The sequence below is a fragment of the Etheostoma spectabile genome, chromosome 14 (assembly GCF_008692095.1).
Source record: "Etheostoma spectabile isolate EspeVRDwgs_2016 chromosome 14, UIUC_Espe_1.0, whole genome shotgun sequence".
In the NCBI taxonomy this organism is placed as follows: domain Eukaryota; kingdom Metazoa; phylum Chordata; class Actinopteri; order Perciformes; family Percidae; genus Etheostoma; species Etheostoma spectabile.
In genome coordinates, this window is record NC_045746.1 from 3,176,266 (window position 1) to 3,200,713 (window position 24,448).

The 24,448-nt window shown below is 41.1% G+C and overlaps 4 protein-coding genes across 6 annotated transcripts in view; 3 read left to right on the forward strand and 1 right to left on the reverse strand.

Moving 5' to 3' along the window:
- The first annotated feature begins 394 nt into the window (after positions 1-394).
- On the forward strand, positions 395-7,398 carry sytl1 (synaptotagmin-like 1). 3 transcript variants are annotated; one of them, XM_032535847.1, is made up of 16 exons: positions 395-612; positions 970-1,067; positions 1,762-1,887; positions 3,050-3,201; positions 3,297-3,408; positions 3,500-3,557; positions 3,641-3,677; positions 3,768-3,808; positions 3,981-4,094; positions 4,221-4,387; positions 4,481-4,583; positions 4,730-4,891; positions 5,118-5,196; positions 5,282-5,381; positions 5,518-5,723; positions 6,965-7,398. In XM_032535847.1, exons 2-16 carry the CDS (start codon positions 1,048-1,050, stop codon positions 7,105-7,107), a joined length of 1,620 nt encoding a protein of 539 aa, XP_032391738.1. In that variant the 5' UTR covers positions 395-612; positions 970-1,047; the 3' UTR covers positions 7,108-7,398. The 3 variants fall into 3 exon arrangements, with proteins under 3 accessions (XP_032391738.1, XP_032391736.1, XP_032391737.1); XM_032535845.1 differs by having other exon boundaries at positions 3,641-3,808; XM_032535846.1 differs by lacking the exon at positions 970-1,067 and having other exon boundaries at positions 454-612; positions 3,641-3,808.
- Positions 7,399-10,384: 2,986 nt separating this feature from the next.
- clxn (calaxin) lies at positions 10,385-12,116 on the forward strand. The gene is made up of 6 exons (XM_032535427.1): positions 10,385-10,568; positions 10,783-10,941; positions 11,203-11,307; positions 11,416-11,567; positions 11,758-11,862; positions 11,958-12,116. Exons 1-6 carry the CDS (start codon positions 10,493-10,495, stop codon positions 12,006-12,008), a joined length of 648 nt encoding a protein of 215 aa, XP_032391318.1. The 5' UTR covers positions 10,385-10,492; the 3' UTR covers positions 12,009-12,116.
- Positions 12,019-13,938, reverse strand: rbm48 (RNA binding motif protein 48). The gene is made up of 5 exons (XM_032535426.1): positions 13,775-13,938; positions 13,401-13,591; positions 13,170-13,315; positions 12,363-12,934; positions 12,019-12,256 (listed from the first exon to the last, which is right to left on the reverse strand). Exons 1-5 carry the CDS (start codon positions 13,931-13,933, stop codon positions 12,194-12,196), a joined length of 1,131 nt encoding a protein of 376 aa, XP_032391317.1. The 5' UTR covers positions 13,934-13,938; the 3' UTR covers positions 12,019-12,193.
- Positions 13,939-14,009: 71 nt separating this feature from the next.
- Positions 14,010-24,448, forward strand: part of pex1 (peroxisomal biogenesis factor 1) — an 11,207-nt gene continuing 768 nt past the window's right edge. The window contains exons 1-23 of the mRNA XM_032535425.1: positions 14,010-14,265; positions 15,188-15,334; positions 15,459-15,542; positions 15,715-15,829; positions 16,166-16,845; positions 16,941-17,060; positions 17,219-17,339; positions 17,523-17,629; positions 17,799-17,884; positions 17,991-18,123; positions 18,298-18,394; positions 18,481-18,651; positions 18,780-18,934; positions 19,184-19,370; positions 19,558-19,724; positions 20,509-20,643; positions 20,728-20,792; positions 20,932-21,074; positions 21,500-21,603; positions 21,742-21,918; positions 22,374-22,616; positions 23,721-23,915; positions 24,153-24,283. Of these exons, the coding sequence (XP_032391316.1) occupies positions 14,149-14,265; positions 15,188-15,334; positions 15,459-15,542; positions 15,715-15,829; positions 16,166-16,845; positions 16,941-17,060; positions 17,219-17,339; positions 17,523-17,629; positions 17,799-17,884; positions 17,991-18,123; positions 18,298-18,394; positions 18,481-18,651; positions 18,780-18,934; positions 19,184-19,370; positions 19,558-19,724; positions 20,509-20,643; positions 20,728-20,792; positions 20,932-21,074; positions 21,500-21,603; positions 21,742-21,918; positions 22,374-22,616; positions 23,721-23,915; positions 24,153-24,283 (3,680 nt within the window). The 5' untranslated portion in view covers positions 14,010-14,148. The remainder of the gene's footprint in view (positions 14,266-15,187; positions 15,335-15,458; positions 15,543-15,714; positions 15,830-16,165; positions 16,846-16,940; positions 17,061-17,218; positions 17,340-17,522; positions 17,630-17,798; positions 17,885-17,990; positions 18,124-18,297; positions 18,395-18,480; positions 18,652-18,779; positions 18,935-19,183; positions 19,371-19,557; positions 19,725-20,508; positions 20,644-20,727; positions 20,793-20,931; positions 21,075-21,499; positions 21,604-21,741; positions 21,919-22,373; positions 22,617-23,720; positions 23,916-24,152; positions 24,284-24,448) is intronic.

Sequence of the window (24,448 nt, forward strand, 5' to 3'; positions counted from 1 at the left end):
CAAAGGACACGACTGAATACAGGTCTTTCTCACTCTGAATGCACCATCCCCCATCACACACACACACAAACACACACAGAAGTTGACAAAAAGTTGGGGCAGGCTTCATGTGCTACTGGCTTTACTCCCTTTAAAACAAGCAAAGATATGTGTCATAGCTGCATATGTGTGTATAGTAGGCTACTGCAGAGTGGGTGCAGCAGCAACCTTAGTGTGTGGCCAAATGTGTGTTTAGCAGGTGTGGACAAGATGGAAAGTTACATCCCACCTCCACCCTACCATTTGGTAAAACATCCGTGTGTGTCTCTCTCACACACACACACACACACACACACACACACACACACACACACACACACACACACACACACACACACACACACACACACACACACACACACACACACACACACACACACACACACCTTCCTCTCTGTATTTGTTTGTTTCGCCTCATGCTCGCCTACCAGCTGACTGTAGCCTCTGTGTGGAGGGCGTGTTCACTCCGTTTACTCTGCACACAGAGCTCGAGCTACCTCGACACACACCGTAATCTGGACAATATTTCACGAAACTTTTCACAGATGGAAGAGGCGGAACCTCTCAAGTAAGGTAAAACAGTTATTTCTTTATGTTTCTGTGTGTGTGTGTCTGTGAGTGTGTTTGTAATGAATGTAAACGGGGAGAGTTTAACTTTTAATCCAAAAGTGGCGACAGCGACAGGTGTCCTGCCTCTCGCGCTGTTCATTAGTGAAAGTGCTGCATGGGGCTCTTTTTGGTGAAGGAAACTTCAATCTTTCGAAAATAAATATTATAATATATATAGGCCCTATAGTCATTTTACGTTGTGTAAAAAAAAGAAAGCAATGAGATAAGTACACGAATGCAAACCTTACTTATTACAATACTTTATACACTTAATGTCATCCACTACAAACTCTAATGCTTTAATTTGTTGTGTTGGTTTAGGTGTCAGGTTGTGAAAGCTGTGCGCTTGCATGATATTCTGTTTGCTAAACTCATAACCCCAGGAGGATCGCTTTGCGCATGCGGGTAATTACTCGAAGGTAACCCGCCTCAACTGGCAACACACACAAACCGACACACACACACACACAGGTTCATATTGTGCTGCAGCAGGTTAGTTAACACAGCCGTTTTAACATTATGCTCCTTAATGTCAACGCAGGTAATGGCAGCTTGTTTCATTTCCAAGCCTTTTTGTAATTTAAGTACTACTCTACAGTAGAGAGCATTTAGAACAGGAGCAAAGGAAAGCCATTTAAAACCAGGAAAAGCATACCTGACACAGCATGTGTCCTCGCCCACTGAGGCACCAAAGCTGCAGGTCAATGATCACTGATCTGTGATTAAGTGTATTGAATGGTGTAACAATAGGAAACCACAAGATAAACTCCAAAGGTATCTCAAGATAATTTACAAGATAAGACAGAAGATAAAACATATGCCTGTTAAATAAAAAAAATATCTTGAAATTTCTTTGCTTTTAAGAAACAGAACACTTTGAACTCTTAAAGCCTCAATAACTATTCCAATTAAACAATCTAAGAAGGAAAAATCTACTCACAACTTATATTGACATATGTAACATGTGAGCAAACGTGGACAGTGCGTCAATTTAAGGGGTCAGAGGACAAAAAGGTTGGGAAACACTGGTCTAGAAAGCCATACTGTTCAGGGATCAGTGAGGAGGGAGTCATATTCAAATAGATTGCCTTGTTGTTTTGCCTCTCACTCAGGGATGGAGGGGGAGCTGGTTGACTCTTCTCTTGACTTGAGCCACCTGACAGAAGAGGAACAGACCACCATCCTGCAGGTCTTAGAGCGGGACTTGGATCTGCGTCAACGCGACGAAGGACGTGTAAGGTCAGAGGTGACTGTTTATCCTTTTTAGCTGTCAGTTCTGTCCAGTGATTGACTGACATACAGACAGGTGGCAAATGAAAGGAAATAACTACATTAAATGTTTCAGTAAGGTTGCATAGATAGATAGATTGTACAAGTCTCTCCGCCATACTTACAAAAGATGTTCCTTCATTTGTTGTTTTGATGATGATAGTGGTGCAGAGCGCTGTCTTACACATCAGACTAAAATATCTCATAGGTGTTCAGTTGGGTTGCGATATGGTGACTAATTTTCATACTCGTGAAAACTTTCAGTGACCCCTCGTGCCCTGTGAATGGGGGCCATTGTCATCCCAGAGGATAAAACTCCCATTTGGAAATGTTACATCACTGATGAAGATGACCTCTCAGAATGACTTTCTATTGATCTGATTCAAAAGGGCAACTCACTGTCAAGTCAAAACAGTTGATAGAATGATGATCCCTTGATTGTGTTATGCAGTACCAGCATTCTTTGTTTCTCCACTCATTTCCTTTTAATTCATCTGTTTATATGTTGTAGATTAAGGTCGAAAAACACTTTTTGTACGAGTGCATGTTTGCTGTGTGACTGTTTTGGTAATATGAAAGCATGTAAGCTTAATACCATCTGAAATAATACTGGTTTTGATACAGGGGTCCTCTATGATATAGGACCAACTTTAAGACCCTTATCATGTCAGTTGATATTGCGCATGTTTCCAAACAAACTTTCAATTACAACAAATGAATTGCAACAATGTGCACCCTTTTGAGGGCTCTTGAGAGCTCTTGAGGGTTTGGGGCTAGGGGCTAGGGGCAGCTGCCAAACCTGCTGCCTCAGTGGGAGAAGTCAAAGAACAACACAATGAAACTGTTTCTGCCTACAGAGTGGAGCTGATCCTGCATCTGAAAAATCAATTAGTTCATTGATTAATCAACTAATCCTTTAAGCGCTACTATCAGGGTGGAAAATGTATCAAAGAGAAGTGAACATGTTGTAAATATACATGAGAACCTGGCAAGTCAAATGTAGTGTTTTTTGTAATGAGCAGAATTGACACATCTTTGTGACTGTTTAGTTTGGGAAAATGGCTGGCATCAGTTGACTTTAACAGACATTTGGTCATGTTTGTTAGCTGTTTAACTCATTTCAATGCTGCAGGGTCCTCCAGGAGACCGAGACAGATCAGTCCCGTTTGCGCTTCCTGTCAGGAGCGTGGTTCAGTGAGGAAATCGGCAAACGCCATCGCAACTGGACGTCAGGATGTGCGCTTGTCCACGCCACCATACGCCACAGAAAGACCAAGAACCGAGGTACGTTTTCAGTTAATGCAGTATTACTATTACAGGCCTGTGGGGCAGTTTTCTTTACTGTAATAGGGATATCCCATGTGTTGCCATGGTAACAGATGTGCCCCTGACTGAACTGTTCAATGAAGAGAGAGAGGAAACCTCCCGCAACAATGAGACCTCTCCTGAGGAGAGAAGACTGAAGGACACAAAAGAAGAGGAGAGTGGCTGGTTAGTGAGTCGCAGAAAATGTATTTAAAAAAATATTCTTTACTTTTGCGTGTGGAGCTGCATTTTCCAACATCTTATTTGTGTTTTTCAGGAGTCAAGGAAGTTGGAAACCTGTACCCATACCCAGAACAAAAACACCCTTAGCACAGGTCCGTATGTGTGCTTGCTTGCTTTTTTTTCACGCTTGCAAAAAAAAAATCACCTAAATATGAATAATTATCTTTAATTCCAGGGTCTCCAGCATAGCACTAGTTCCTCATCATCCAAAGGTATGGCTGTTACTCAATCAATGCCTGTGTACCTCTTTAGCTGTCTCTTAGTATTATTATTAACTCATTCTCAACTCATTCTGCTCATAGAGTGTGAAAGGAGAAGTAATGGCCACTCAGAGGAACCTGAGGTGACTTATTTAAATGTCTAAATTATCTCACTATTTTTGCCTTTTATAAGAGGGGAGTATTACGTATTTATGTTGTAAGTAGTTAAAGGACATGATGTATGGCAAATAAGGAGAGTGCCAGAGATGATTGATAGTGACGCTGTATCTGAAAATAATTGGTGTGTGCGTTTAGGAAGATGTTGACGGTCACAACGAGGACACTGACTCTCTGAGCAGCTGCCTGACAGAGCCGGATCCAAATTCTCTGAAAACCAGCTCCAATGGCAGCCTTCATTCAGGCTACACGGTACACTCACTCACTCACTCACTCACACACACTCTCACACTCGATAAACTGGCTGTCCAGCGACGCAAGATGACTCAGCTCCGGACAATGACGCAGGAGCTGATCTCTGTTCTGCATGTGTTATAGCTCAGTGGAAGCATGATGAGTCTGTTCAGCTCAGGGGATTTTGGATTGGTGGAGGTTCGGGGCAGTATCCAATTCTCATTGGTTTACGACACCCAGAAGGAGGAGCTGCTAGTCAAAGTGTATCGCTGCGAGGACATCGCTCCAGCACGCAAGAATCGCTCTGATCCGTAAGTGACAGTACATGTGTGAATGTGCATCTTGCAGCAACAACGTCATTACAAAGTCAGTCAAAAAATGTCTTGTGTGTGCATTTTTCACAGATACGTTAAAAGCTATCTTTTACCCGACAAATCAAGTCACAGTAAGAAGAAAACTGCAGTGAAGAAGAAGACACTTAACCCAGTCTATGATCAGACGCTCCGAGTGAGACACTCTCATTTACATATTGCATAAAGTGTCTCTCAGTTCTCCTCCACGTGTCCTGCAACATGTACTGCAGTCACTTATCATTAATAAATTACCAGATTTAAAGTTTACTTTCTTTTTTATTCTGGTCTCGTCACTCATAGTATAAAGTGCGGACAGGAGAGCTGCGGAGCAGGACCTTGAACTTGTCCGTATGGCACGCAGAGCACCTGAGCAGGAACGTGTTCCTGGGTGAGGTGGAGGTGTCTCTGGGCCTCTGGGACTGGACCTGCACTACGCCTCTGTGGCAGGACCTCCAGCCGCGGGTAGGGAAGAACTGACATAAAGTGTGTGTGAGAGAGAGAGCGTAGCGGCAGTTGGGAGAGGAAGACATGCTGTGAATTTCAACTAAGGTCTTATGTAACTTTTAATCTTTTTCTGCTTGCACACTTCTTCCTCCCTCCCCCTTGCTTTTTCTATATCTTTCTTTCTGTATCTTTTTCTGTATCTTTTATTTTTTCCCCTAATTTTACCCTTCACCCCTTGACACAGATTAACTTGAATCCAGACTCCATTACTAGTCGTGGGACCATCTTGCTCTCTATAAAGTTCATTCCAGACGGATTTGAGGGTGAGCAGAGCTACCACATCATGGATGGAAGTTATGTTTCACCTTAATCACGTGTCTTATAGGGTGTGTTTGTGTCTGTGTGTAGGTGGTGGACTGCCACTGACGGGAGAGCTTCACATCTGGCTTCGGGAGGCGCAAGGTCTCCTGGCCAACAAAGGGGGCTTTATAGACTCCTTTGTCAGAAGGTGCGTCAGCTCTTTCAACATGTTTCCTGAAATTTTGTCATCTCTCTATCCTTTAAACCTAAACCTACCATATCTATATATAACCAAATTGTGGTTTGAATCTGAATTTAATTGTCTCTTTATCATAATCCACAAGCTACATTCTCCCAGACGCCAGTCGGCAGAGTGGTCAGAAGACGCGGGTGGTAAAGCGCTCCATCAGCCCCACCTACAACCACACCATGGTGTATGATGGCTTCCACTCCAGCGACCTGAAAGAGGCCTGCGCTGAGCTGACTGTCTGGCAGCGCGAAGGGTTAAAGCAGCATGTCCTGGGAGGGGTTCGTTTGAGCTGTGGAACTGGTGGGTGACTCTACACTAAATGACATGCACACTCAAAATCACAGAGATGCTTTTTTTTTATGCAGAGCTTGATACGATTAACATGTGTGTCTGGGTAGTTTGTTGGTTTCATTATGAACATACAAAAGTAGACATTCTGAAAGATTGGTCATTTGGAGGGGCTCTTTCTAGTTTCAGTGAAGCCTTCTGGGACAGATGAAATAATAAGCGACCAGATAGGGGAACAATGCTCCTATCTTTACCTTGTTCTAAAGCAGCTGTCAGTATTTGTGATTAGCAACTGTATTTGTTCTCCTGTGTTCAGTCCTTGTGGAGCCTGGTCTATGCTGAGGATCTTATCAAGTCACCATGTTCCGGGCTGTTGTTGGCAGTAGGCTTTTTAAATGAACTCACTCACTGTTTATCTTGGGCTGTCTTCTACAAGTCAGTAGGTGACAAGGGGTTTGCAAGGGGATGAATAAAGCTTGAGAATCTACTTTTGGTAATTAGAGATCCAATGCTACCTTATGGGTCAATTGACATTTCTTAGGCTTGTAGGAGTGCTGCAGTTTCTATGTCAGGGGATGATACATTAAAGGAGTTGTTTAATTTGTCGGTCAGTTTTGAAGATGTTGCCATAAAAACAGTTTTATGCTTGATCTACCGTGGTGTTTTAGGGTGAGTGTAGTGACAGTATTTTCATCCAGTGCTTCCTATTGCATTGCATTTTGTCCCTTTGGCATTTCAGGCATTTCAGATGGTCTTGTCATCAGAGGACCTTTCAAGGTAACAAACGTTACTGTGCATTGCTAAATATCTACGTTGCTAAAAATGTGAGCAATGTGGAAATGTCTTTCTGTATGTATTTCTTTTTTAGTGTTTTGCGCATAGTTGGTGCTCAAAAAGGAGTGTGTAGAACTCAGGATAGAGCTGATGGAGCAGCAGCAGCCTCGGTCTCATTGTGGGTTTCCTGACGGAAGATGATGTCAGTAGTGGTGGGAAGTGAGAACTTTAATGAGGTTTTGCTTGTTGTCAACAGACTTTTAACACAACGTTGTAGTATTCAGAGGGCAGGGCCTACTTCTGTAGACTTTTGGGATTGATACTGCTTTCAGTTTGGGGGGCTGTGGTAGTAAATGTGCATATGCATGCATGTGTACATATTGTACGGGAACAGTCGTCAGTTGTTGGGATTGCGTTGAGGATTTCTGTGATATTGACTTTAACATAAATAATAAATAAGTGTGTTTTCTTAATGGTAGGTCAGAGTTATGGGGAGGATGTCAGCTGGATGGATTCCACCGGAGAAGAGGTCGCTGTGTGGACCTCCATGATCGAAAACCCAAACCACTGGGTCGATGCAACCCTATCAATCAGAACTAACCTTGCATACCGGTCCGAGTGACTGACACACACCTTGGCTTGCACACAAACACACATTCCAATAATGGTGGGTCTGAAAGGACACCATCAGAACATCAGCACATTTGACCTCTCTGTCCCAATTTCTGTTTTTTATACATACAAACAACACAAGAGCTGTGGTGCAATATTATGAACTAATTGGCGTAGATTAGAAATACTTGCACAATCTTTACTTGTATGTTTTTGGTTTAGTCAGTGCCTTATCTGATAAAAGTGTAAAAGTGTAATCCATTGTAGATTATTAATTAAATATCAAACCTGACCTGATGAATCACACATGCTTCTTCTTGACTTCCTAAATTTAAAATATTACATGAAGGAGACAAACATGGAGAGATCATTTTAAGATATGAATAACCACACCCGCATATTTATTTCAAGTTGTTTCCCAGAGCACTTAAACTCTAAGGAAAAATTGGCCTAATCAATTTCATTCTGAAGGAACATGTATTGCTCTTTTTCTTCTTCTTCTTATTGTAATTATTAGATTTTTAGGTGTCATTACTGTAATTGGATAGGAAAGAATGGGCCTACAATTGAATATGGTAATTTTTCTCTTTTGATAAATGACCTGACTACCACCTTGTGGTCAGACTTCATACTTTCTCCATATAGCCCACATTTCAAGCACATTACACAAGTACCTTGAAGAAAAAGGTAAAGAGCACAGAAAGAGAAGATTTCCTGTAATCTGTCCTCGCTCTTTCCATCAGTTATTCATCCTCCCATTCATCACCAACAGACAGTAAAGTAAGGCATCACAATATGAGTTAGGACTCCTGTCCAGCAGATGGCAATCTTAACATTCCTGCTTCAAGCTGGAATGAGACCTTAAGTGAAGCATTTTATGATTCATGAATCTCTTTAAATGTAAGGTCACATCTTTTGCATCTTTTGTCTTGACTGGACGCCAGACAATGGAGCCCCATAAGTCTACTCAGTCTTATGTTACTGAATCTGTATCTATATGTATTTTCAAGAACACTAAGAGCATTGACGGGCCCTTATTGATTGTAGAGAACCTTCAAAGCCCTGATAAAGGGTCACTCGTAGAATCCTGCATCTTTATTTAAATGTTAACTACTAAGTTGAGGATACCACAATACTGCAAATTAGGTGGCAATGCACTTAAGCCTTTGCTTACTTTGCCCAGTCAGTGGTTATGGTTAAGCATGTATCTTATAAAATTACATAATTTTTTTGATCACAGTTTGTAGCCTACTTCACAGAATTCTAACCCATTTTACTTGTGCAATAATACTTTTTACCTAAGTTTGTAGCCGGATGCAGTGGCCTTTTATTTCTGTGCAGCTTCACACACAGAGACCGATAAACTGTGAGCTGTGAGGATTTGACAGTTGATAAAAATATCCCAGATGCAGCTGCTAAGGTTGTTGATCAGTGAGCATCAGAGTGGGGCTACAGAGGTGATCTTTGCTGAGGACGATCACAGACCCTAAGGAGGAGGCTAATCACTCAGAACAAGTTGGTGACCAACATGGATTAAAAAGGAAGTGTATTTACACAGTGAAGCTTTGTTTTGTTTCCTATCTTTTGTTACATCCTTGGCTAAAACAGTCTTAAAGCTCTGTTTACAGGTCCTGAGGAGTACTACTGAATATGTGAAAAGTGCTGTTAAGCTGTATCACATTAACATTACACTGACTGTTTCTAAAAACACATTTATGGTGAAGGTTGGCTAAACGAACACATATCTGTATAATGCAATAAATGTCAACAGCACCACAAACAACGTCCTCCAAAATGATGGATGAGGTAGGTGGGGTATAGTTAGGCATACATAATAAGCTAGAAACTAAGTGTATATACAACACTATTCAGGGAAGTGCAATGGTAAAACAGTGGAATAGTTTTTTTTTTTAAGTCCACCAGGATGCCCACCCCAAAAAAATTTAAATGTAAAGAATTATGAAACTATAGTCTTGCAAGTGGACTCCCTCTTATAGCTTATCTTTCATATAAACCACACTGGAAGATGAAATACTGAAATTAAGGAAAACTTGGATCCATGAATAAAAAGTAGCAAACTGAGTTTAAGTAGGTTTTTCACATTTTCTTGTTACCAGACATGCCATAGATTATTGTCTGTGCTAATTAGCAGAAAAACTTTGGGCAAGAGTGGAGTCCTGCGACCCGGGATATCTGTGGCCTACATGTCCCAGAGCCTCCAGCTATCAAACAGGATCAGCCACGGAGCAGTCCAGGGGACTCCATTAGCAGCACTTTAGAAGTGACACCTACCTGCATGAAGAGTTGCATTTATGCATTTTAAGACTGAGTTACAAACTCATGACATAGGGAACAAAGACAGAAAGCCTGTACTTAAAAACTCAGCAGACCACCAAAAAGTTGAGGGAAACTCTCAGTCAAGCAGTGAGTGTTGGGCTCCTTTTCCAGATTGTTCAGTAACTCTGAGAAACTACCTGTTAGGTGTGCAGTAAAGAGTTTTGACAGGGAAACAGTGTGACTGTGCACATGAGGATTCGCATGAAGGAGAAGCCACACCATTGCAGAATTTGTGGAAAAAGAGTTCCACCTTGTGAGCAACTTGGACGTGCATAAGAGAATCCATACGGGACAGAAACCCTACATATGCACAGTGTTCATTTGAATAATTTATAAAAGTCAAAACACAGGGCTGTACACACAGGTAAAATGATTTTAAGCATGTGTAAAGAAGAGGTATTGTTCACATGACTTAATGACAGCTGAATGTAGCTGTAATGGAAATTCCAGTTTCTGTGGGACAACAGGCAGATCTGTCGTTAGGCCTACTGTATAAAATGGTAATAGAATAAAATGTAATTGAAAATCTGTAATTGAGTTATTGTTATGGAGGTATGTAGAGGTTAACGGCTTAAAGACGTTCCTGTAGCTCAAAGCTCAGCAGCCTACTGATGTAGGTCAAATCTATTCAAATTATTTATAGTAGGCCTATCAAATTGACTCTTAAAATTAAATGATTGATGAATTGATTAAAAAGTGAATTTTATTTCCATTGTAAATTTAGTTTATATTCTATATTCTGGCAAAGCTAATTTTAAATAAAAAACCCAAACACGAATCAGCTTGTGTGTTTCATATATTTATTGTGAAATTTTGATATTTTTCTCTTTGTGCATTTAGGCCTAGCCTACTACATGGACTTCTCCTAAAAACGTCTTCTGTTTAGAATATTGTGTCTTTGTAACCAGTAACGTTACAAACTATTTGTGTGCTTTATTAAGCCCGGTTGAATTTGAACAAACTGGCTAGAATGCTATTCCCCACGGTTGCCGTGGTAACAAAATGTCAACATCGCCCATGTCGGAGTGCTGTGCCTGTCCGGTGTGCCACCTCTACAAATGTCCGAAATGTCTGCTATGAACAGAAACATGATACAAACGCTCGCTGAAACAATCTCAAAGCAAGTGCAGCACTGTGAGTATTCAGTTTAAACTTACCTAGCACGTCAGCTAACGCTATGCTAATGCTAACTAGTCTGTTGGGCTCAAAGTGTGCCCCTTCTGCATATGCTAGCTATACGTTTCCTTGTTTTCAATTAACGGTAACGTTACAAGCTACCATGCAATTTTCACAAAGTTACACAGCTTTTATAATAGACTGTCGAATGTCACTATTTCAATGATCCCAGTCAATAAAACAGAGGTGGAGTGCCTAATCCGAGAGTTTAACATGCTTCTGGGGGAGCAGACTATCCACGGAAAAGCAGTTACCGGTCTGGACAGAAGTCAGTTCAGAAGCATACTGCACAACATCTTTCTGATGACCGACGACATGATCATGGATGGAGGTAATCTGTGTGTGTGCGTGTGTGTGTGTATATATACACTGTGTGTGTGTGTGTGTGTATATATATATATATATATATATATATATATATATATATATATATATATATATATATACACACTGTATATATATATATATAATATCACAAGTGTGCAGGGTGAGAGATACATATTTAGTTAACAAGCAGCTGTTTGGAAGGATGCAAGGTATTGTGATTTTTTGGCATCCTTGTTCTGAATGTTACTAATTATCTGTCGCCCAGTCTTCAGGGTATTTGACAAAGACAAAGACTGTTTTGTCAGTATGAAAGAATGGATTGAGGGACTGTCTGTTTTCCTTCGAGGGACCTTGGATGAACACATAATATGTAAGCTCTCAACCTTACTTTCAGTGCTCAGATTTATATATCCAGACAGAAAAAATCTACTTACAAGTTTTAATCCAGATAATAATTTATCCTCTTTGCATGGCTCAGACTGCTTTCGTGTATATGACTTGAACGGCGATGAATCCCTCTCCAGAGAGGAGATGTTTCCTATGCTGAAGAGCAGCCTTATCAGACAGCCTACAGAGGAGGACCCTGACGAAGGAATCAAAGACCTGGTGGAGATCATACTCAAGAAGATGGTTAGTGGATGGATGCTGCTGGCCCTAATGGTTTACATGTTTTTTCCTTGATTTACATCTGCACCACCTCCTCAAACGTCAAATTGTAGTGTTTCAGGGGGTAATAAGTAAAAACATTCCCGGATCTGTACATATCTCACTAATTTATGGACACAACTGGCTACAAGCACATTGTTGTTTATTTTTGTAGGACCATGACCATGACGGCAAACTATCTTTCGCGGACTTTGAAAAGTCAGTGAAAGAGGAGAATCTTCTACTCGAGGCTTTTGGAACCTGCCTCCCTGTCACCACGGTAATCACAAATTGAATACTGTTGAAAAACTGTAATAACTTACTTTCTAAGTCAGAAATTCCTAATCCTACACTCTATTTCCTCTCTTTTTTCAGAGTATTGAGGCATTTGAGCAGCGTGTATTTCAGGAACAACTGTACCAGTGAAGAAATGACATTCATATGCATTTCCAGAAATATAGTCTTTAATAAAAATGTTAAATAGCAGTTTGCATGTGGTGCAAAATGTGTAAATAAAAACAAGCTGCCAAAAGAGTTTGAATGGTCCTTTTCAAAGTACAGTAGTAGCAGTAATCTCTGCATAAATTCCAGCATCAAAGCAGCTCACTTGATCAAATCCGACGACGTGGTTTCATCTTTTTCTCCACTGGTTTAAGGTCAGGAACTAATTCCACCTGAGACGATAACAAAACTGGATTACTGACACAAGTAAAGGCATCAAAGCTACAGCGAATACTTGTTTTATTCTGAATTTCTATCCAAAATCAGATTATAGGATACCTGTTTCATTGTGTTCCTGATCAGGCTTACAGTTGTGTTCAGTGACACATCCTCCATGTCCAGTTTAGGGGGTTCTGGTAGCTTAGGCCCAATAAGTGGCTCATCATTTCTAGTAACATCAGTCAGTGGGTGCTCTGCTGAGTCCTCCATCTTGCGTTTCCTCATCTCCAAGTGTGTGGTCCTTGGGACCAATCTGACAGCTGCAGAAGACTGATTTGAGGTCAGTCTATGTTCTGTGCCTCTGTCTCTGTCTGAAGAGGTTTGGGTGGAGCTTGAACTCTTGTGCTCCTGTGCTTGCTGCGGTTTTGTGTCAACGATGGCATTATGTAATGTCCCCATTTTGTCCTCTGTTGGTATAGCTCCATGTTGATTTCTATGCCTGTAGTAATGATATTCCTGGGGAGGTAATGGCAATAGAGGAAAGCCTGAATGATGGCTAATGTTTGAAGCCTTCACTGTGTTATTATTGTCAGAGGCTTTATTATGTCTGGCAATAACCATCTCTGATGTGGTGGCTGCGTCTGATGACGTGGGCTCTTCGTTTACAGCCTCCTTCTGTTCCCTTTCTCTTGCTTTACAACAATATTAGACAGAGGGGTGGGGGAGGGTTAGTATCATCAACAAATAGTTCAGCATCATATTTATTTGCCATTCCAACTATAAAGATAAAATAAAACCTCTAAAGTGCATGAAAAATCGGAGTGCAATAAAAGTTATTTCAAATAAAGGCTGCATTCAAAGGACAAGAACATACAAGTTGATGCGTGTTTTCTCTAAAAGTAAGGGTATATTTGACATTAAAGGTACCTTTATTCTGAACAGCCCTGATTATATATCTCCTCCTGTCCTGCAGCTTCAGCCTGGTGTCTTCCACAGTCTCATATTCTGGGACGTAGCACACATGCAGCACACCACCGTAAAAACTTTTCTCATCCATGCGTCGTTTAGCTGCTCTGAAACAAAAAGTTTAAAGCAAAGTTTTAATACACCTTTGCCGTGGAATTCGATATAAATAACAAGGTGTGTGACATCCTGTACCTGGCGCTGGTGAGTTTCTGGAACTTGACAAGGTAGACTTCCGTGAACTCCTCAGCAGGGTACTCGTCCAGGGGCCTGTACTCCTCCACAGCGCCGTACAGGGCACACAGTTGGATCAGCTCTGTCATCAGTCCGATGGCTGGGACCCCTTGGACCATCAGGTAACGAGACTCTAAATTGATGGTGTACACCTAATGATACACAAGACAAATATGATGACACTACAAAGTAATATATGATAGCCACACTATATTATTTGTACAGTCTAACGATATTCGTGACGTTTCTCCTCTAGCTAACTAGCCAGGAGTTGCAGTGTCTCATAGCTTAAGATATGTTGCGTTTTTTTGTGCTTATATTTAGCTGTACCTTACCTTAACAGCTTTCTCTTTCCTTCCCTCTCTATATTTAGGGCGAGAAATGCATATTTTTCTCTGTTCGTGGTGTTTATAAACATCTGGAACGCCCCAACAGCCTGAACTGTTGTTGCCAGGTGTCGCCATGTTTGTGGAAATACACTTTCCGTTTGACATACTTCAAAATAAGAGCTCTTGCTCTTTTGAATACGCATGCATCAATTGCGTGTCCATGTGTAATATCTTATTTTGAAACGTGGTTGAGCTTGATATCAACTGCTTTGGTCTATCTAGCTAGGCTCACTCAGAGCACATCGATCGGCAATGAGTTTGTGGTACATTTATTGGTCGCAGATTAACGTGCCTTATATTTGCAGAGCTAGTCAGGTTATATGAAAATAATGTTTAGTAATCAGGGCATTCAACCCATAACTGTTGTATTTAACAACACAAAAAACTGCTTTCTTCAGCTCTCCCAGAAGTTGATATCGAATCTTTCCCTGAACGAGGTACGTTAGCTTCTAGCTAGCTAACGTTATCTATTTGTCATTGCCAGCTATCATAAGTGGAAGTTTAGTTTTGTTTAACAACGTTCAAGTAAAACATCTCGGCCTGTTTGTGAAAACGGCGTTTATTCCATCTGTGAACGTGTATTGTTCGTTTCCTGTATTGCTTTATTCGGAACAATGCTGCTGTCAAAGTCCACATTACAATATTACTCAAGGCAAGGCTCATTTGGTTCACTGACGCTGATCGGATTTACTCCTTATTGACATTTGTAACAAAAATAAGGAGTAGGAGGAATATTGAATGACAAGGCATTTTTCGATACCCATGTAAAACTGCCTAAAAAGGTTTGGTACCCAGCCCTACTAAGCAGATGTAATAAATTGTCTTATCAAAGATGCCAGAGGTTTGTTAATTATTTTTTTTTGTACTGTTATTCCTTATTAGAAGTAGTTCCCTTGCAGTTTCACTTGGTGGTTACAAAACATTTGAGATGGAACAGAAAGCTGGGTAAATGCCAGAGCATTCTTATAAATTACTGCTTGTTCTTGTATCCTGTTCACTTTTCCATTAGCATATTTAACAATTTACAAAGAACATTATGTTTCAGATGATCTTCTGTGATATAATGTGAAGGATCACACATGAGATAGTATGCAAGACAATTGCACAAGTATCCCTCCTTTTTAGGTTTGACAGCTGGTGTGGTGAATTACTGGCTCTACCCACTTCTCCAACAGTTTGATATCTTTATCAAACTTGAGTTAACTATAAATGAAACCCCAGATTTACATGAAGGCATGGGCTAGCCCCATGACAGGCAGAAAAGGGGAAAAAGGAGGGTTATGATGCAGACATTTAATAGATAAAGTACCATGGCAATCAAAAAGTACAACAGCAAAAACTTTGTGTGGTTGTGTTCAGAACCAGGCTTTGGAGTTGTCCTCGTCCCATGGATCTCCAGTGTTCCTGAGCTGGACTCTAAACAGAACCTCCTCCAGCCTAGACAGCCATAAAGTGGAGCTGTGTCGACAACTGGGAGAAAAGCTTGGCCTAAAAGATGGAGAGCAGGTCTGACTTGACAATAAGCAATCATTCTGTGCTCTGTTTTATTTTACCAAAATAGTCCATAATCTCCACTGTCCAGGCTGACTAGGTGTTAGTATTGACTGACTGGTTGTGTGCTTTCCTTTAGGGCTTCCTGAGACCATGTCACCAGGTCTCATCACTGCATCAAGTATTTGTGGAGCCTCTGTCATCTGATGACTGGGAAATCTTGGTGGGTGAATAATAAATTAGTAAAATTAGTAACACATGGTGAAAAAAATAAATGTTAATTTTATTTTTTGACAATCCTTCCACTACAAAGAAAAACACTAGTGATGGACTTGTAAGCCAAACTCACATGAAGCAATATTTTATCATCTGTTTTCTGTGACTGACACCCCTAGGAGCTCCACAGTGCAGCGCTGGAGCAGCAGCTGTTGGATCAGATCAGAGTTGTCTTCCAAAATGCTGTGTTTCCTGTGTGGGTGGACAGCCACACAGCCATCTACATCCAAATAGGTCAGAGTTAATCCAATAATTGTTATCTTTTGTTGGTAGCAAATAGTCTGTAAATCTGCCTCGTCTTCTTCTAAACTGAGAAATTCATGCCGAACAGGATACCAAACTTGCACTATGACCGTATGGTTTGTATCAGTGCTCGGAAAGACATATTTATGAAGAGCAAACATTTTATGTTTCATTATGTAATAATCCTAAAAAGTTGTGTGGTTCTGTGGTTTCAGCTAGTTGAGCATACTTACTAAAACATTTGTTCTGCTCCTTTTGTTTAAATGTTATGTTTGGTCATATACAGTATTAATGAACACAGTATGATCTGTTTTTAACTTTGTGCAGCTTCGCTTTCGCCATCTGTGCCCTATGGCCGCTTGGAGCAGTTCACAGAACTAGTTGTCTCTCCTAAGAGCCGTGCTGGAATTGGCAACCTTGATGGTTCTCCAGTGAGAAACAGAGAGAAGCAACATTTTCACAAACAGCAAAATATGGATCTTTCCTCCCTCTCAGGACCGTCATTAGAAAGTCCCACCCCTGTTCCTCAAAGCCACCAGTGGGGTGGCATAGCTGACCTGAAGAGCCTGCTACGCTATATGAAAAAGGGTTCTTATGAGCCAGTTAAAGAGTTACCACCTGTACCCGATGTCCCTGTCCTCCTCACTGACTCTATCTACAGAGTGTGCGGTGCACCTCCAGACTCACTTTGCACTATGTGCCATGTTGCAACTGCTGTTGTTCATACATTTCCTTGGAGCCACGGGTTGAATGCTGGGCCAACTGGAAGTCAGTCACCAGTGACTTATGGTCTGCTCTCCAAAGTTCTCTCCCCTAAAGAATCGAGGGACAGAGCCAAACAGGCCATGGAGAAAAAGAAGAAAACAGGAGTTGCTAAACTTGCTGGAGGAGAGGAGATGAAAGAAGAGGACGCCGTGGTGGTCAGGGTCGTGGGCCATGGTAATGAGATGCTTGCACATAAGGAAAAAAGTTACAGCAGGGGACATATCCATAGTGGAAGAGTATTGGTGAGTATGCTGTTAATTTATCCACCCTTACCTAAGATTAACTATGGCACTTTTTTATATGCAGTCATATCTCTTATAAAAAATGTGTTTTTCAGATCCCACAACCCCTGGCCATCAGGTTGAATATCATCCCACATTCAACAGTTAGAATTAAGCCAGTCAAATCAACTATCAAAGTAGCCTCCTCTGTTCGCCTAAAACCCCTAATGCCACTGGTGAGTGCTGGATTAGCTATATGTGGTTACAGTGTGGTGTTAGAAGATTCTTTCATTTGATTTATTCCACTATTAGTTTTAAAATTAATAAATTGTCAAAGTTGCATACGATTTAATCTACCTCTTTGTTTTATGCCCATGTGACATTTTTTCTTCAGCCAGAGGAGGACGATGACGAGATCCAGACAGCTTTCCTTGGTTGGCTACACACTCAGAGTCATGAACCTTTAGCCTGTCTGACTGCACGGTCTGGTACCATCCTCCTACATGGAACTGATGGTGATTCATTTGTACTCCTCTTTTACAAGTTATTGTACAAATCCAACAATGGCACTATGATAGAAATGACTAATCTACTGAATACCGAAAAGAAGACACATATTGCACAACCCACACATTAAAATGACATTACTTTCAGCTGCAATAAAACATCACTGTTCTCCCACTTTTTCCTGTTGATAGTAAAGTTAGAGTTTGCTTTAACTGTACTGAAGCCAGAACCAGAGAGCGATCCTCCAGACCAGCTGTTTTCACTATCACCTGCTGTTATCCAGAAGGAAAACATACAGGTACAAGCATGCATGTCATATAATTGCCAATTAATATTTTATAATATCAGATGGCTGCATGCAGTTTTCTGTGCATAATTTCATGCAGATGATTGTTAAACAGAATGTGTCAAAGCCTCTGTGATGTTGCTATGGTTTAAAAAAAGCTCACACTGTGTGTAACCCACAGGTAGACAGAGAGCCAGTGACATTGCCAGATGTAAAATCTACAGATGAAATGTCCAACCCTGAGCTTCCCTCCCTCAGTATTCTTGGGTAAGCGTGTAGTTATTTTGAGCCTTTCTGTGGTTTAAACAAGGATCTTTTAAGCATTCATTTCTCTCTACATCCCTCACTCCTCTCACTTTCTGTCTTTGCCCAGTGGGATTGATGAGCTGAGTAAGACTGGATTTGACTTCATCTCCCACAGCCTTTTGGGTAGTCCCCTCTCAAGAGAGCTTGGTGCCACTGGACAGGGACTCCAAGGAGGAGCTCTACTCATCACTGGGTCTAAGGTTTCTCTTTAGATAACCATCATAATAATACTACTCACAGCACAGAGAGTTTTTGAAGAACTGGTTTTTGCAGCCTGAACTTGTCAGACAGCAAAGTAACCATGTACTTGTATCCTTAGCAATATTGCTTTGTATACTACGTAACATATACTGTACTGTTATGTATCCTCACAGGGAAGTGGAAAGAGTACTCTATCCCGAGCCCTCTGTAGAAAAGCTAGAGAAGATCTGGATGCACATGTGGAGCTGGTGGACTGCAAAAAACTACAAGGTTAACAGAAACATGTTAATAGTTTGTATTAAAGACATCTAGGTGAGTGTATTTATAATATAAATTGTGTTTTTCTTCAATTTCAGGTAAAAGGGCAGAAACGGTACGACAGATGCTGAAGGATATTTTTGAACAGGCGGAGTGGAGGCAGCCTTCAGTTGTACTACTTGATGATTTGGACCATATAACTGGGACACCAACCTCACCAGAGCATGAGCATGGACCTGAGGTGCTGCTGCAACAGCACATCGCACAAAGTAAACCACAGGTTCTTTACTTCGTGTGTGTGTGTGGGGAATTTTCTGTTGTCACGTATGTTCACAGGCAAGATTGGTGATTATCACAGACCTTGATGCTGATTCCTCTTGTCTGTTTGTGGCTTCAGGTCTGAAGGATGTGGTGGATGAGGTGCTGGTTCACTCCAGGCTGGTGTGTCTAATCATCACCAGCCAGAGTGAGCATTCCCTCCACCCATCCCTGACCGAGGTGCAAGGGTCCCACTTTATCCAGGGCTTTGCACACATCCAGCCACCCACCCAGGTGCGCACACACACACACACACACAGACAGACAGACAGACAGACAGACAGACAGACAGACAGACAGACAGACAGACAGACAGACAGACAGACAGACAGACAGACTGACTGACTGACTGACTGACTGACTGACTGACTGACTGACTGACTGACTGACTGACTGACTGACTGACTGACTGACTGACTGACTGACTGACTAAAGGTAAAGGTAAAAAATAAAAACCAACACCTTGTTTGCTATTGTTTGTAGGCTCAAAGAGCAGAAATCCTGCGCCATCTGATACTCCAAAAAACCACCCTATCTGAGGGGACCTTACAGACTCTAGACGTGGCAGCAGTTGCCAAGGAGACAGAGGGATACACGCCCCAAGACCTTGTACTACTTTTGGAGCGGGCTATCCATGCCAACACTGTACAAAGAGGACACAGTGACCAGGGTACCAAAGATTTTGGTTACACTACGCTAAAATGATAGAATTCATAATTCATTCTATTTTGTAAAATTGATTTTGTAAAGCTGATTTCCAGGAGTTCTGAAAATTCTGCACTGCATGTCTCTAATCAAGCTAATGCTAGTTTATTTTGCCACTTTCACATTATTTCTTTGTGCTCTGTATCTCTCAGGTGTGTGTCTGTCTTGGAGGGACTTTGTGCAGGCTCTCAAGGGATTCACTCCTCCCTCGTTGTGGGGTGTAGACCTCCACACTCCAAGTGGAGCTGGGCTGGAGAGCGTGGGGGGCCTGAGGGAGGTGCGACAGCAGCTAATGGACACCATACTCCTCCCCGCTAAGGTCAGTGTCAGTGTGACTAAACACCTAGACAACCAGGTGTTTTCAGTTAGATGGAATCACCACTGTATCATTACAGGAAGAACAAAAGTGATCAAATTAAATGATAAAATGAAATGTGATTACGATGCATTTATCACCAATTATCATTTTGGCATCATAAGATTGATGATAGAAAGAGGTGATAAATGAGGAAAGTTGTTAAGTTATTTTTATGGTTAGCTTTTTTATTTTTTTATTGCCACGTCTTGTGTAACCCACAATAACACAGTAATTAGAAAACACACAAGGCAGCCTGGTGATGAAATGGTTTGATTTAATCATTTTGATTGCCAGCAAAGCTGCCAGCTCTTATAGTCTTCAATCTCTCTACTTTTATTTTTTGTTCCAAACCCAACACAGGAGCAGATCCTGGAAATTGAGGCCTTCAGGGCAGAAACACTTTAATATCGTATTACCCTAAGAACTGTCCTTAATAAGAAAGTGCTCTTTGCATAGTCAAGCCTGAATGTTAGTGGTGAAAATGTGCACAGTTAATTGTTCTTCACAGCACCATATTGGCCAAATTAAGTTTACATTATATTGGCCTAATAATATAGTAATGATATAACTTTTAGGAAAAAACAACCAGCATACAGTCTTTTCCATATTTTATTAATTTCAATTAAATCATGGTGTATGTGAGGACCCTTTTTTAACACAGATCAACAGCAGTTACTGTTGTGGTGGAAAATACAAGAATAAGTAAATTCTTGATAATTGATTGTGGGTCTTTGTTGCGTTGCAGTATCCCATCCTGTTCTCCAATCTTCCTATCCGCCATCGCTCAGGAATATTGCTGTATGGCGCTCCTGGTACAGGGAAGACCCTGCTAGCCAGGGCCGTGGCCAAAGACAGTGGTATGAACTTCATCAGCATCAAGGTAAGTTGGGATTTGGCTCTGACAGTCTTTCTAAATCAGAGAAACCTGCATCTTCAGTGACGCAGGATATTCACCTCTCTCTAGGGACCTGAACTTCTGAGTAAGTACATTGGAGCTAGTGAGCAGGGAGTCCGTAATGTCTTCCAGAGGTTAGTCAACATTTACACACTCACTTTTTTATGACCCCAGCAGACCTTTGTACTTGTTAGTTATGAGTAACATCAATTAATTATAGTAATTGTAAGCTCCGCGAACACTTATTCATGGAGATTTCTCTTTTTGCTCTAGGGCCCAAGCTGCCAAGCCATGCATTCTGTTCTTCGATGAGTTTGACTCATTGGCCCCCAGGAGGGGCCACGACAGCACAGGTGTAACCGACCGTGTGGTCAACCAGCTCCTCACCCAGCTGGATGGGGTGGAGGGACTGCAGGGTAGGTCATACAGTATATATACTACATATTATGAGTTTTTTATTATGACAATACATTTTAAAGTGCACAGATTCTATTGACATGTTTTAGTAATCAGTGCTGTAGTCTTGACATTTTGGGAAATGTATTTATTCACTTTCTTGCAGAGAGTTAGATGAGAAAATCAATACCACTCAGCTCTGTCCACAGGTAATGAGGTGTTGGTAGGCAGATTCTGTTGCTTTTGGACAGAACCAACCAAGTATTTCCCCCTGTTTCCAGTCTTTGTGTTAAACTAAACTATTTATTGAGCAGACATGAGAGTGGTATCTTTTCTCTTATCCATTTCTTGGCAAGAAAAATAATTTGTTTACAGGTATTTACCAAACTACAAAGCTATTCATTTAAGGTAAATAAATAAGAATCCTTTATTTTTGCATTGGTAGGTGTATATGTGCTTGCAGCCACCAGTCGTCCGGATCTGATTGACCCAGCCCTGCTGAGACCTGGACGACTGGACAAGTCCCTCTACTGCCCCCCTCCTGATCTGGTCTGTTACGTACTACTTCTAAATGTCACTTTTTTAACACTTACACTTCATAATGTAATTGTGATATGTGCAGAAACCTATATTCAGAGATTGTTAAAAACGTGTCCTTGGTAGTGAATCCAACTGTTACGTTTGCAGGAGGCTCGTGTGGAGATCCTGAAGGCTCTGAGCGCCGGTGCTGCTCTGGCTGCTGACGTGGACCTGGAGCAGCTGGCAGCAGCAACAGAGCAGTTCACCGGGGCAGACCTGAAGGCCCTGCTCTACAATGCCCAGCTGGAGGCCGTCCACAACAGCATGGCCTCCAGCACACCACACGTGAGTCTATTATACCTATGAGTATGCGTCACATCAAAAAAAATGTTTTCTATTTATATAGAAGAGCTGAAGACAAGAAAGGGGAGAGAGAGGGGGAATGACATGCAGAGTGAGGCAAAGTGCCGCAGGGCAGAGTCGACCCTGCGGCTTCTGCGTCGTGGAGTAAACTTCTATATATGAGGTTTGCTACCCAGGCGCCCTGTAGAGCTCATTTTATTGCGGTGGGGTTGTCATGGGCTAAAAGAGCAGGAAGGCAGGGAACTGTTTTTTTGTACCTTAGGGCTTATAAAATGAGGGGCTTTGTATGCATCTCAGCATGTTTGAGCTGCTCTACTTGTTATTTTATTCATTCATCAGTTTACAGCATCATTCAAATGATCCACAATCATGTTGACTACAAAGCCTTGTGTACTTTCAAATCTAAACTTTGGCCCTCTGTTACTTCTGATAATCAGGAGCTGATCTCTGGCTCAGACAGCGACATGAGCCTGTCCTCCATGATCTTCCCAAACAACAGCAGTGGCTCAGATGATTCGGTGGGGGAGGGGGACCCAGGCGTGGGGCTGGACCAGTCCATGGTTCTCCTGGAGCCCAGTGAGCTTCAACCAGAAGACGAACACCATCGTAGAAATGTTTGGAGAATCTACTTTGGAAGCTCCTATGAGTCAGAGTTGGGGAATTCACCAATTTCAGGACTGGTGAGCAGTGCTGGCAAAAAGTCTTTTCTATTAATTTATTCCAATTGATGTTGTGTTGTGTAGTTAACAACAACACAGTACATTAATTATAAATACAAGTCAATAATATGATACAACATTTCATAGAACACATTTTTCCAGAGCGTGATAAGATGCCATGACCTTTCAAAACTTTACAAGTTATGTAAAGAAATGTTATTTTCATCGAGGAGTGAGATGCAAAGTTATATTAGTATCGTGTCTGTTCATTAACTATTGAGCTGCAATAAGGACATGGTTAGACTAGCATAGCATAAAGACTGGAGGCAGGGGGAAACAGCTGGCCTGCCTCTATTCAATGTGAAGGAATGCCTTTCAACAGGTTTGAAATCACAAATTAAAATACTTTATTTTGTTTGATTAATCCATACAAGAAATAGTTACAGTACGTACCACCCCCTAAAACCACAACTTGTTGGTTTTACATTTCTTTTTTTGTACAAATTAAATTAACAAGATATAACATGTCAGTTTTAGAGTTGTCACTACAGTAGGTTTATTTTTGACAGAGCCGGGCATGGTGTCTTTATGTTAAACTAGGCTAATAACACCTTAACTCCAGCTCTGTACTGGGAGATAAAATTGAAGTTGACCTAGTCATAGAGAAGAGAATTGAAAATGTATAGAGAATTGAAAATTTGTTGAACTATACCTTTTAAGAGGCTTTACAGATCTCCAAGCAGGCACAATCAATGTGGTAGACTAGCTACTGAAGTTCATAAGTAATTTCTGATTCAATTTGCAACAAGTTGTGGGCAAATCTTGAGCTAATTGTCACTTCTAAATATAGTATTTAAAGTATTAACATGCTACTACAGCAATTCCAATGAAAATGTTATTATATTGACACTGGGAACTTTGCACAAACGTTTATTATGTGATGTTGCAATCTAAACTATTTAACACATCTGGTCAAAGTAGTGAATTTACAAAACCCTTACAGTACAGTATGCATACACATCATCACAAACCTTTGTAACTACGTTATGCTAAATGTAGTGGTGCTTTTCAGTAATTTCTCTTAAGATTTTTGTGTCATTTTCTCTCTTCCGCCTCACTTGGCAGAACTCCCAGTGCGTCTCTGGACCAAACTCCATGACCCATGACGTAACAAGGGCAACAGGTTGGGAACATGGCGGCTCATTCCCCCCTGCCTTCATGTCCTCCCTTCAGAGCGGATACCAAGAGCTCAGCCCGGAGCACCTGGAGCGCCTACAACAAGATATTAAAAACATCAAGAATAACTACAGGAGAACCAACGTAAGTGACAATAATGGACTAAAAAACATCTAAATGCTGTTGTATTCTGATTGCATTGTTGAACGGACCCATACAGAAAGCAATAGAATAGAAACTGTTGTTACTTTCTGTAATACTTTTCTATTTATTTATACTTTATTCTGTACTAGTCTACTCGTAGTTATTATATCAACTAGTGTTGTTAGATTGCTTATGTTAGCCACTGTGTGCATGATTGCCCTTGTAATTTGTGTGTAGGAGGACGGTGTCCGGGTGCATTCAGTCTCCATCCAGCCAGGCCTGCTGCTATGTCAGGCTCATGTAAACTCGGCCCTGGCTGTGACCAGACCGTCCCTCAGCAAAGCCGACTGGAACAGATACACAAAACTGTGAGTATGAGGACACCAGATTGGACTGCATTGTAACAGTCACAGCAATATATATATATATATATATATATCTATATATACTATATATACTATATATATATAATATTATTATTATGTATATATATATTATATATACTATATATTATATATGTATTCATATATATA